Genomic DNA, 13196 nt, shown 5'->3' on the forward strand with positions numbered 1-13196 from the left:
CTTTTCCTATTGGCCTCAGTTGCTTTAAGGTATCTGCTTTAGTTTCTCTGCGTTAAGGGCAATAAATGCTAGCTAGTTTTTTAGGTGTCTTACCTATCCTCACCCCTCCCTTGTGTGCTCTCGCTTTTATCATGTGCTCATAGTCCAATCCCCTTGTTGTGTTTGCCCTTGATCTAACGTCCACATATGAGGGAGAACATACGATTTTTGGTTTTTTGAGCCAGGCTAACCTCACTCAGAATGATGTTCTCCAATTCCATCCATTTACCAGCGAATGATAACATTTCGTTCTTCTTCATGGCTTAGCAAGCCCTTGTTGACAAAAGTCAGAAACAGAAAGTGGATCACAGCCACACAGTCCAAAAATATTTGTTTAGGTCAACCTCTGAGCCCCAAACCCACCATCTTCCCCCTCTTCAGTCCTACAAAGCTGGCCTGGTAGAGCCATGGCCTGCAGGAAGCCCAGGCCCCTTCTACTGAGCTGTGCTTACCAACAGACAGGGGACTGTCTGCTCCCAAACCTGCTTTTTACAACAGTTATATTTGCATTATGATCATGCAATGCAGTTGAACCTTCTATTAACAGATGAAATATTAATGGGAAAAAGACCATGGTTACCTGATGTGCCACAGAGTATTAGAACCAATTCCTCCAGTCTAACTGTGCTTCAGTAGTGGCCTTTGGTAACCACTATTTTACCCTCTAATTTTATGAAATTGAGTTTTTCAGCTTCCTCAAATGAGTGAGAACTTGCAGTACTTGTGCCTGGCTTATATCATTTACATTTCAAAATTATCTGAAGAGCCTGAAGACTCCCAACACAGAGACCATGGTGAGTGCTTAAGGAGATGGAAATGCTGGTGTCCAATCTGACCATAACACACTGCAGACACGCGTCAAACTACCACACCATACCTCACAGGTAGGCACAGACATAACACATTGATATAAATTTAATTTTTAATTAATTAAGTAAGCACACAGAATGATGGTTACCCTAAAATTTAAATCAAAAGCTGGGGGGATAGTAAGTGTGAACCCCAGAAACGAACTTTTTTTTTGCCATTGATAGACAATTCATGAAATCAAAATGGATCCTGCAAATGAATACTTCTGCCTTCACTAACACACTGAAGACAGGACTCTACTCTAAAGACACCCAACGCTGCCAAAGAGATGAGGAACTCTGATTGATGGACAATCTCACAAATAAATGGTTCCCAGACAGGTGGGATCTATACATTCTATTTTTTTTTTCCATGCTGGGATTGATCTCAGGGCCTCAAGCTTCCTAGGCAGGCATTCTACCACTTGAGCCACTCCACCAGCCCTTTTTTGTGTTGGGTATTTTTGAGATAGGGTCTTGATTTTGTTGCCTGGGCTGGCCTTGAACTATGGTCCTCCTGATCTCTGCCTCCCAAGTATCTAGGATTACAGGCAAGAGCCACCAGTGCTAAGCTTATATTCTACATTTTTAACAGAACCTTTCATTAGTTTATGACTCTCACCTTAACTGATTTTTTTAATTGACTATGAGGACCAACTCAATCAGACTGGCTTTTACTGTGCTAACAGAATGCTTTTGGTGGATTTACTGGAAAGGAGAGAAAGAATCACAGTGAGGCTGCCTTGCCTACCATCGCTCCTCAGTCTCCATGAGGGACTGCGTCCAGGACTCCACCGACACAGTATCAGAGGATGCTCAGGTCCCTTATATAAGGGGTAGTATCTTTTTACATACTTTACACATATCAAGTTCTCTTTAAATCATGTTTAGATGATTTTTAAGAGATAATACAATGTAAGCACTAAGTGTATAGGTATTGCAATCTATTGTTTAGTGAACAGTGACAAGAAAAAAGTAGATACGTGTTCAGTACAGGTGCAGGTTTTTTTTCAAAATGTTTTCCATCAGCAATTCATTGGATCTATGATATAGAACCCACAGATACAGAGGGTCAATTGCACTACTTCTAATTATCATCGTTGATTGGTACTGGCACAAAAACAGATATGAAGACCAGTGGAACAGAATAGAGGACCCAGATATGAAGCCACACAACTATAAACAACTTGTCCTTGACAAAGGAGCTAAAAATATATGATGGAGAAAAGACAGCCTCTTCAACAAAAACTGCTGGGAAAACTGGTTAGCAGTCTGCAAAAAACTGAAACTAGATCCATGTTTATCACCCTACACCAAGATTAACTCAAAATGGATCAAGGATCTTAATATCAGACCACAAACTCTAAAGCTGGTATGGGAAAGACTAGGAAATACTCTGGAATTAGTAGGTATAGGTAAGAACTTTCTCAATGGAACCCCAGCAGCACAACAACTAAGAGATAGCATAGATAAATGGGACTTCATAAAACTAAAAAGCTTCTGCTCAACAAAAGAAATGGTCTCTAGACTGAAGAGAACACCCACAGAGTGGGAGAAAATATTTGCCAGCTACACATCAGACAAAGGACTGATAACCAGAATATATAGGGAACTCAAAAAACTAAATTCTCCCAAAATTAATGAACCAATAAAGAAATGGGCAAGTGAACTAAACAGAACTTTCTCAAAAGAAGAAATTCAAATAGCCAAAAAACACATGAAAAAATGCTCACCATCCCTAGCAATAAAGGAAATGCAAATTAAAACCACACTAAGATTCCACCTCACCCCTGTTAGAATAGCCATCATTAGCAACACCACTAACAACAGGTGTTAGCGAGGGGTGGGGGGAAAGGAACCCTCTTACACTGCTCGTGGGAATGTAAACTAGTACAACCACTCTGGAAAAAAATTTGGAGGCTACTTAAAAAGGTAAACATTGATCTACCATATGATCCAGCAATACCACTCTTGGGGATATACCCAAAAGATTGTGACACAGGTTACTCCAGAGGCACCTGCACACCCATGTTTATTGCAGCACTATTCACAATAGCCAAGTTATGGAAACAGCCAAGATGTCCCACTACATACGAATGGATTAAGAAAATGTTGTATTTATACACAATGGAATTTTATGCAGCCATGAAGAAGAACGAAATGTTACCATTCACTGGTAAATGGATGGAATTGGAGACCATCATTCTAAGTGAGGTTAGCCTGGCCCAAAAGACCAAAAATTGCATGTTCTCCCTCATATGTGGACATTAGATCAAGGGCAAACACAACAAGGGGATTGGACTTTGAGCACTTGATAAAGCAAGAGCACACAAGGGAGGTATGAGGATAGGTAAGACACCTAAAAAGCTAGATAGCATTTGTTGCCCTCAATGCAGAGAAATTAAAGCAAATACTTTAAAGCAACTGAGGCCAATAGGAGAAGGGGACCAGGAACTAGAGAAAAGGTTAGATCAAGAAGAATTAACCTAGAAGGTAACAGACATGCAAAGGAAATCAATGTGAGTCAACACCCTGTATAGCTATCCATATCTCAACTAGCAAAAATCCTTGTTCCTTCCTATTATTGCTTATACTGTCTCTTCAACAAAATTAGAGATAAGGGCAAAATAGTTTCTTCTGGTTATTGAGGTGGTGAGGGGGAGTAAGGGGGGAGGAATGACCCAAACATTGTTTGCACATATGAATAAAAAGTAATAATACTAAAAATAAAAATAAATAAATAAATGAAAAAAAATTATCATCACTGAGACCTCTCAAATACTGAATAATGTTATTTCCTGAAGACAGACCAAGGAGGGACTTCTAGTAAACTCAGTCCTGGATACTAACCCAGAACTCCAGAGCCTAGCAAAAGCTGTGGTCAGGAGGATTGGAGTCACCACTGCTCTGATGCCAATGGCACATACACACCACTCCAGGATGGCCACTAACCCCTTTAAAGATCCAGTTTCCTTCCCTACAAAGCAAGAATGACAGCTGTCACCTTGCACACTGAATGAAAATGACCATTCACACAGAGACAAATAGTGACAGCAAAAGCCTCCATAACTATTGAAACACTCCTGAGCTGATAATGAAACTTCTTGTCCGACTGTTATGAAGGGGTAGGATCCTGCCTATCTGAGATAGGCACTTTCTCAAGGACTTTCTGAAGGCTCCACAGAAATTCCTTCTTATTCTACATACACCCCCATGCTTTGCATAGATTTTCATAACAAAGCTTATCTTTTACAGTCTCTATGACTACAGCAATTCGGACAAAATGCTCCAACATTACACCTGCCCAGAAAGGGCACCACCATCAAACGAGCAGGTGCCAAATCCTTCCCCATGTCTCCAACACCCATACTCTGTACCAAAGTAGCTTGGGTAAATGTCTCTATTTTTGCCTTTACAATTTTCTCTTTGACTCCACCTCCTTGGATGCATCCTTAATTTACTGTGGTACACGTGTTCCCATTATGATACTCCACTGTTCCTAACATCATTATTCTTTGGAGAAAAAACAATGGTCATACTGACTATCAGCCTGGTAACACCTGAGGCTCCTCGGCTGCCAGCAAACCTAAGTCAGGCTGCTCCTCTGGGGTGAGAGTCATACATCATGTGCCTTTGGACTCAGCACATGCCTGGACATCAGAGAAACAAGCAAATAAATGCGTAAGTCAAGAAAAGCCATGGGCTCATTCACAGACGGTTGCACTGGAAAAGCCTCAGAGACCACCCAGGGGATTAACTTTACCCTGAGAGACGAAGAAATGGAGGTGGGCTTGTCCAGGGCCAAGTAGAGGCCTGATCTCTGACCCACTCCAGGTCTTCAGTGTCTACTTCAAATAGCTTGCATCTGAACCCAGTAAGGGGTTAAAATGCCAGCATGTCATGAGCAATGCAATGGGTGCCCCAGCCAGCCTCACCGTGCACCAGGAGCCGGGCCTGGCACTGGGCCTGGCCAATGTCACAGCTGTAGGTGTCACTGTCTGCCCTCTCCAGGGTGCTGATGGTGAGCCTCAAGGTCAAGCCCTCCTGGCTGGGTGTGTGCTTCCTCGAAGCTGGCAGCTCCATGAGGCCCTTGCGCCAGGTCACAGTGGTTGCTTGGTGTTCAGTTTTGCACATGAACACAGCTGTGCCCTTCTCCTCTGCCTGTAGGTCAGCCAGCTCCTCTGTGAACCAGTTTGCCTTTTCTGGGAGAGTGACAGAACAGGTTGGGGGTACAGCTTGCACACATCCACAATAGCCATATTCTCCCAGCCTGGCCACAACAACAGAGGCAGAGGTGATCCCAGGCCACGCTGCAGGAGAGAGGGACCACTGGAAGGCAACATGTGGGGTCTTCCAGGGCACTTACCTTCCACATGGAGGCTGGCAGTGCTCTTGGAAGCTTCTGTCTCACATGTGTATTTGCCAGAATCCTTGAGCAAGGCCCCTCGGACAACCAGCATGGCCCGTGTGCCTTCACTGAGCAGGTCATATTTCTGACTCTTTCGGATGGCCTTTCCATCTTTCAGCCAGCGCACAGGGGTGCCTGCCTTCGACAACTCACAGCTAAGCACCACGTCCTCCCCCAGCATGGCCTGCTGGTCTTCCAGGGGCTTTGTGATGTCCACTGGCCGCTCTGAAGAGAACAAAAATGGCCACCCATGAAGCACAACCATGGCCACAGCACCAGCCACTCCCTTGACCACATCTAAAACTATGGCCATAGCCATACAAACACTGCAGCCATGCCAGCAGCCATGACCACACCTGAAGCCACAGCTTCAGATTTTGCCTCAGGCTCAGCCATGGTCAGCATGAGGGCAGGGACAGACATTTAGGAATATTCAATCTCTGGAAACCAAGACCACAGAACCTAAAACCCTCAAATCCTGGGACCCCAGGGGCCTTGGGACCCTGAAGTGCTGGAAGCCCTATCACAGGGTGAGACCTGGAAAACAGAAGGTTATGGGGCTATAGCATCTTATATTCTTGGCATCGTTTAGGGCTCACAGTTCAGAGTGTGGCAACAAGCTGGCTCCTGTTCATGGAGCTCCACTAATGTGCATCAGGTGTGTAAGTGAGAAGCACAAGATCCAAAATAACAGTGGTAATTTCCCAGTCAACATATGGCCACAGCTCAAGTGTCAAACTGGCTGGATGAACAATATGCACTGGGACCTACCAACCATATGGGGCAGTCAGACCACAGACTGGTGACCAGAAACTTAGGCTTGCTCCAGGGGTTCACAGATGCTCAGCCAAGAGAGTGAGTCCCTTAGATAACCAACACAGTCTCCTGCCCCCAGCACCCTGACAGGTACCTCTAGGTCACCACATTCTTTAAAGTGGAGCTCACCAGGGGCTAAGGAGGCCAGGAATACAGTTCCTTATATCATCCAGGTTCAGTAGCCCCCCCGACCATGGTGCCCACCTCTGACAATGAGGGAGGCCTTTGAGGTAAGGTTCTGTATGGAGAAGACAACCTCCCCGGCGTCGCTGAGTGCAGCATCTTGGACCATCAGGATGTATTTGCGGCCTTGGCACGTGGCCTGGAAATGGCCAGAACTGCCCACTGTCTTCCCACCAACTGTCCATACAGCTGAGTCACCCACGCTCTCATGGGACAGGACACACTCGAAGTTGCAACTCTCACCCTCCAGCACCTCCACCGTCTTCAACCTCTTAGTAATGCCCAAGTGCAGATCTGCAAACCAGACAATGGAGGCAGGCCCAAGACATGGAGGCAGGCCCAAGAGCACAGCACTGCCCCATGCCAGACCCTGAGAAGAGCTAGACTATGCTGCAGGACTCAGGTTCTCATCCATCCTCAACCCCATTCCCAACACTATAACATGCTATCACCAATTGGCAGATTCCCTCTGGCCTCAAGCTGGCCATGCTCTGGTATTTGGATGACCAATGGCTGTGAGCTACAATCAGTGTGGCCAAGAGAACAAGGACCACCTATACTTCTCACCATCCAGGAGGGAGAAACATGAATGGCAGGAGAAGAGAGCCCGTCCAAAGAGCATGAGTCCAGCCCTACGACAAACTCACTTTGCCTCTACTCATTTCCTATTGGATCACAAACCATCAAGACAGTCATGGACTTGTCACTGGATCACAATCAGGCAGGCTGCTTGTCCTCAAAACCAGAATGCTTTGGGGACTGAGGTTCAACCAGAAGTTGAACCAGGACACTGAATGCCACCCCTGCGGTTCAGAACCTGCCCCAGCTGAGAGAGATGGGCTCAAAGAGACCCACAAGCTCAAGGTGGCAGGGTTGGACCTGGGTGATAACTATGAACTTAGGGGCTTTCTGAGGTTCTATAAAGAATGGGAACATGGCCAGTCTGCAGCACCCCTCACCTGCATTACCAGTTGTACCCTTGGTCTGGGGGTCCTTTCCAGGCAGCCTCCTGCCCATACCCCTTAGCACCCTGACACCAGCACAGCACAGCCAGTGTCTGCTCAGACATGTCCCCTGGTACAGCAAGAATGTCTCTGGGGGCCATAAGCGGATACAGAGCAGCCTCCTACCCTTGGCTCCATGGCCTATTGTCCCCTGGCCCAACTGCCTGAACCTGAGCCCTAGAGGACATCAAGAACATCCTGCAAGAAGTTCTGCTGGCACCTTGGAGCAACCCCCTCGATCTTGGAGAGTGATGCAGGCCACCCAGGACACCAGCACCACCCACCCTTGAGCTCTGGCCAAGCCCTTGATGACGTACCATGCACACTGACCCGGGCACGGGTCTCCTCAGTGCCCACATGGCAAGTGTATAGGCCAGTGTCCTCACGGCTCAGGTCATGTATCACAAGCCCCCGTGTGCCCGCTGTGTTCAGGAAGTTATACTTGTCACTGGGATCCAGCTGCACACCGTCTTTGTGCCAAACCACATGGGCTTTGGGGTCTGAGACTTCGCATTGCAGGGCCAGTATGCCACGTTCCTCCACAGACACATCGTCCAGCGCTTTCAGGAACACCACCGGCTTTGCTGGGGGTAGGGTATGGGCCAGTGAGGGGAGCCTGTAAGCATCCAGGAGGGGGGCCCCACAGACCTCACAAGCATGGCTCACCTCTGACCACCAGGCGGGCAGAGGCTGACACCTTGGGGGAGGTGGCGCACACCATCCCCGCATCAGCCTGCCGGACACTCTTCAGTACCAGCATATGACAACGCCCTTCATGGCTGATCTCATGGAAGCTGTCATTGTACAGGAGCGTCCCATTCAGTGACCACTCGATTTCCTCATCTTCATGGGACAGCTCACAAGAGAAGCAGACCCGGCCCTCCTCCATGGCTTCAGCATCCTGCAGTGGCCGTGTCACAGTCACTTCCCGAGCTAAAAGGAACACATTGGGGCCTCAGCACTGCACTGCCAGCCACACTCTGCCCCAAGACCCGCTTGGTGGTCTACTGTCCCTACCTTCCACAGTAACCTCGGCACTGCTCTGGGCATTGCCCGCCTGGCACCGGTAGATGGCAGCATCAGCTGGAGTGAGCCGGAGGATGCGCAGTTCTGCCATCTGGCCCTCCAGCATCATCTTGAACTTGTCCGATGGAGCCAGTGGTGTGTCCCCCTTATACCACTGCACAGCCTTGGGGGCTGGCTTAAAGTCACAGGACAGGACCACCGATTGCTGCTCACGTGCTGCCTTGGGCTCCAGAGGCCTGGTCAGCACCACTGGGATGTCTACGGAGTGAAGAAAAGGCAGGAATTTGGGGCCACAAGAAACCAGATCAACCTGCCCAGCCCTGACCCAGGCTCTAAGCCATGTCCACCCATAGCCCTGAGTCTGCAAAGCCCTAAACACCTCTGACCAGCCCCTCCCCTCCTGCCAGGCTCTGCTCCACATAACCCATAACCTCACCTTGCCCCCACATGCCTACATCCCACACTACACACACTGGCCCATGCGTGCCCTGGCCCCACACACTTCTGCCCCACCCTTGATAAGCATCTATGAGCACCTATATTCTGTTCAGCCAGCCTCTGATCACCAGCTCCACCATGCTACGAAATCTGCTGAGCCCACCAATTCCCCTCAAGCCACTAAGCTATATCCACCCACAGACCTAAGCCCAGGCCTTTGACCAGACCTTATCTGCTCCTGCTGCCCAAGCTCCACCCACTCCTCTCCATACCAGCACTCTAGCATGGGCCACCTATGCCCAGCCCCTGTACCCACATCCTGTTGCACCCTGGCCCTGCACACCTCCACCCTGCAAACCCCTAATTCATGGTCATCTGTGGCCCTAACCATGTCCATTCATGGCACTGCCCTATGCCCACTCATAACCCTGAGCTGCATCTTCTCTCAGCTCTGCCCTGTGCCCACACACTCACCTGAAACAACCAGGCGGGCAGAGGAGCGGGACTTGCCAATGGTGAAGTGTACGGGCCCAGTCATAGTGGAGCAGGTCTTCCTCAGAGTCAGCCGATGCACGGTGCCCTCTTGCTCCAGTCCCACATTTGCCCCTGCCTGCAGCACAGTCTTACCCAGGAGCCACTTGGGTGGGCGCACAGAGGGGATGGAAATCTCACACTCAAACCAGGCAGGGGCAGGCTCCATCACTGTAACATCCTGCAGGCCCCGCACAATGGTAATGGATTGCTCTGTGGGTGGGGAGCTGGTCATCAGTGAGATCTTTCAGGACCTGTCACCCCCTCCTGCAAGCTCTGTTTTCCTTCTTAGAAACAAACCCTCTCACCATATTGTCCTCCCCCAGCTGCTCGGATGTCCCTAATCAGGCTCCTTTCAGAGGTGACTACCTCTAGGATCGATAGGCCAAGCCACAGAAACCACAGACCCTCCCCCAATAAACTGAGAGAGCTGTCCATATGGCCCCTGCTCACCTTCCACAAAGAACTGGGCACTCGTCTTAACGTCACCAGCGTCACATGTATAGGTGTCCTCATCCTCAGGCTGCACATCATTGATGACCAACTTTCGGTAAAGGCCATCGCTGACCATGTCATACTTGGGCCCAGGTTGCAACTCCATGCCACCCTTGAACCACCACACCTGGGCACTGGCCCGGGACACCTGGCACTCAAGTACACCACGGTGCTTCTCCATAGCAATTTTGTCCCTCAGTGGGCGCAAAAGGGTCACAGGCAGCTCTGTGGGCACAGCCAGGTAAGATCAGGATAGTTGGACTGGACACATTGCCTGCACAGACTCCAACAAGTACAGATGCACAGTCTGTTCCTGGCCTCAGTCAGCCAATGGACTGGCTCCTGCTCTACCCCAAAGCCTGTACCACTAGTATCACCTGTACCACCAGGTGGCCAAGTCAAGTGTCCCCCTCAGGGTTCATCTGGAATCTGCTGGATATAACTAGCCAGTAGCAAGGTGGGGTGTTCAACCTCCACCATCCAAAACATACCCCAACAGCATGCATGAGCCCCACTTTCCCCACCACCATGTGCCCATGCCCTGTACTGCATGCCCTGCTCAGCACTCTTCTCAGTGCCTATTTCCTGCTCCACATGTCTCAGACCTCTCCCCACTCTCCTGCTCAGGATGCCCCAGCACACCCTAAACCTGACCCCTGCCCCCGTGCACCCAGGTCTGACTCCACAACCTCCCTTCCCCCCGCAAGCCCTCACCCAACCTTGAGGCCATGTCTACCCTCTCTCCAGTCCCCATACCTAGGTCTTATGCTCCCCGCACCAGGTATGACCCTGCCCATTACTCTCCCAAAGGGTCCGTGTCCTGCCCCAATACCCCAACCCTACTCTCACTTGCCTGCCTGAAGACCTTCCCTCACTCATGAACCTTGGCTGTCAAGGCCATCAAGATGACTGATGCCAGAGTCCCATACCCCTTTTCTCCAGTGTGGGCTGCAGACCCAGAAGGGAGTTCACTGTGAATTTTTCAAGCAGTACAACCCCAAGTCCTCATATCCCCTATGACTGCTCCCTTCCCTGCCCCTATCTTCCTGCTGAGGAGGCAATACTCTCTACACTCCTCCTGAGACACTGCTGTCCCTGCCCAAGGAGGAGTCAGGGGTGCCAGGACCAGCTGCCTATAAGGCCTTGTGCTCACAACCAATCCCTGTCCTTTCCTCAGCCCCCCCTCACCTTTCACTCGTAGATGGGCTTGCGATTCTGCATTTTCAGCTACAAATCTGATCTCCCCTGCATCTTCTGCCAGTACCCTCCGGTAGATGAGAGTGTATGTCCTTCCTGGGGACAAAGGCCTTTCAGCACAGGGTAGAAGTAGAGTGGGGGTGGAGCCCGTACCCAGCTATAGCCTGCCTGCCCTCGCACCTTCCTGGCGGATGCGCACATTGTCACTGGGCCGCAGCTTACTGGCCTCTCGGAACCACTGGCCAGGTACCTCATCATGGGAGACCTCACAGGAGAAGGTGGCACCCTCCTTCTCCATCACCTCCACATCTTGCAGGGGCTTCACGATCTGGACATTACGGCCTGAAGAGGCAAGCAAGGCCCTGCCATGCCTAGAAGCACAACAGTGCTCCCAGCGTGCCTCCCCAAGCTTGCTGAGGGATGGCGAAGGGGCCATACACCCAGAGGGGGGACACAGGTGCAGGATGAGGTCCTCACACCTGCTGGCTCTGCCCAGTAAGCCTGGCTCTGTCCAGGCCTCACCTTGCACCTTCAGGGACGCGGAAGTCTGAGCATCATGGGCGTCACACACATAGATACCCTGGTCCCCGATCTCACACCGGTAAATAATGAGACTCCTGCAGGTGCCCTGGGCTACTATCCCCAATGCCTTGCCTGCCCGCAGCTCCACACCATCCTGCAAAGCAAAGAGGTCAGATTCTGGGGTGGCCCAGTCAATGGGTCCCACTCCTGCCTGCCCACAGAGATTCAAAGAGGGAAGAAAGGCACCTTCAGCCAGCGCACATCAACATTGGGACGTGACAGCTCACATTCCAGGGTCACCTTCTCTTTCTGGGTGGTCACTACATCTTGCAGTGGACGACTGAAATGCACAGGCAGCTCTGGGAGACAGGAGGGGGAAGGTGAGGGAAGACATGGTGCTAGGAGTTGCCTTCCAGGCCAGGGCAGTGAGGGGAAGGCTAATTGGAGTCATTCAAGAGGATTTCACATCCTGGCCCCCTTTGTCTCCTTGTGCCTCCTTGGACCAACTTGGGGAAGGGAGCAAGAATGTTCTGGAATTGGTCCTGTTGGCCTTCACCTACTTACCAGTGACCACAAGCTGGGCTGACGTGTGTACACCCTCACTCCTAAAGGCCACCAGCCCACTGTCCTGAAGTCGTAGCTCTGAGAGCTTGAGGATGTGAATGGGGCCATGTGCCGCCAGGTGACATGTGGGACCGGGCTGGAGCCGCAGACCATCACGTGTCCAGCTGCCTTCCACATCAGCATGTGACAACTCCACCTCCATGGTGGCAGTGCTCTGTTCCTTCACCTCCACTGCCTGTAAGCCCCGAACCAGCCGGACTTGACGCACTGTGGGGACACACAAGGGGGCTTCAGTGAGCTGCTGCATGGAGACCCTCCCGCTCCCACCATCCAGCATTCAAACTCAATATGGGCACAAGTGGCTTCCCCAGGGGCCACGGGGCACGGGGAGGTCTTGGCAGTTCTCCCAACTCCTGACCCCCGCCCTGTTCACTCCCAAGGTCTGCCAGTTCAGATCTACTCCTTACTCAGCCTTTTCCTCAAAGTCTAACTCCAAAAGTTGGTTCATCCATTCCTTTCCAACCCAAGACCTCCCCCACAGAGCTTCCCTGGTGGCCACCCTACCCTATTCTCCCCACCCCAGAAAGTCTGTCCCTCCCTTCAGGCTGTGCCTCTTCAAGGGGTTTTATGCCTCCTTACTCCTCTGGGCCAGCCCCTAGGCCTAGCACCCCACTCCTCCTACCTTAACCCACCCTCCATCCCACCCTCTGCTGTCCCCAGGCTCACTCTCCACATTGAGCTTGGCCTGTGTCTTGTCATCCGGTGTCTCACAACCAAAAAACCCACGGTCAACGAAGCCCACATTGTGCAGCACCAGGCGGTGCCAAACACCCTCAGCATGGATCTCCACATTCTTGCCAGGCACCAGGGCTACAGCATTGCGTGTCCACTTCACCTCAGGCCACGGACGCGTCAGCTCCACCTCCAGTGTCACAGAGCTCCGCTCCTCTACCGTCTGTGGCTGTAGCTTCTTTTTAAAGAGCACTGGTGCCTCTGGTACACAGGAGAGCAGAGGTCATCTGGGACCACCCACCTCAGGTCTAAGCCTGGGTCCAGATGGTCCAGTTACCCCACCATGATCCAGTGATCCCATTCCAAGCTGAGCAAGGCCCCAGCTACACACCT

At 50.8% G+C, this 13196-nt stretch overlaps 1 protein-coding gene across 24 annotated transcripts in view; it reads right to left on the reverse strand.

Annotated features, from left to right (window-relative positions):
- Obscn (obscurin, cytoskeletal calmodulin and titin-interacting RhoGEF) overlaps positions 1-13196 on the reverse strand; it is a 189488-nt gene that overhangs the window by 94393 nt on the left and 81899 nt on the right. For 23 of the 24 annotated variants that reach the window (XM_074056091.1, XM_074056102.1, XM_074056092.1 and 20 more), the window contains 14 exons: positions 12798-13064; positions 12072-12338; positions 11754-11866; positions 11508-11661; positions 11166-11327; positions 10977-11081; positions 9747-10013; positions 9237-9506; positions 8316-8582; positions 7965-8231; positions 7616-7882; positions 6316-6588; positions 5254-5520; positions 4823-5089 (listed from right to left, as the gene is read on the reverse strand). In XM_074056091.1, the coding sequence (XP_073912192.1) occupies positions 4823-5089; positions 5254-5520; positions 6316-6588; positions 7616-7882; positions 7965-8231; positions 8316-8582; positions 9237-9506; positions 9747-10013; positions 10977-11081; positions 11166-11327; positions 11508-11661; positions 11754-11866; positions 12072-12338; positions 12798-13064 (3213 nt within the window). The remainder of the gene's footprint in view (positions 1-4822; positions 5090-5253; positions 5521-6315; positions 6589-7615; positions 7883-7964; positions 8232-8315; positions 8583-9236; positions 9507-9746; positions 10014-10976; positions 11082-11165; positions 11328-11507; positions 11662-11753; positions 11867-12071; positions 12339-12797; positions 13065-13196) is intronic. The other variant, XM_074056088.1, reaches the window with a different exon arrangement.

This window comes from Castor canadensis, chromosome 15 (assembly GCF_047511655.1).
Source record: "Castor canadensis chromosome 15, mCasCan1.hap1v2, whole genome shotgun sequence".
Taxonomy (NCBI): Eukaryota; Metazoa; Chordata; class Mammalia; order Rodentia; family Castoridae; genus Castor; species Castor canadensis.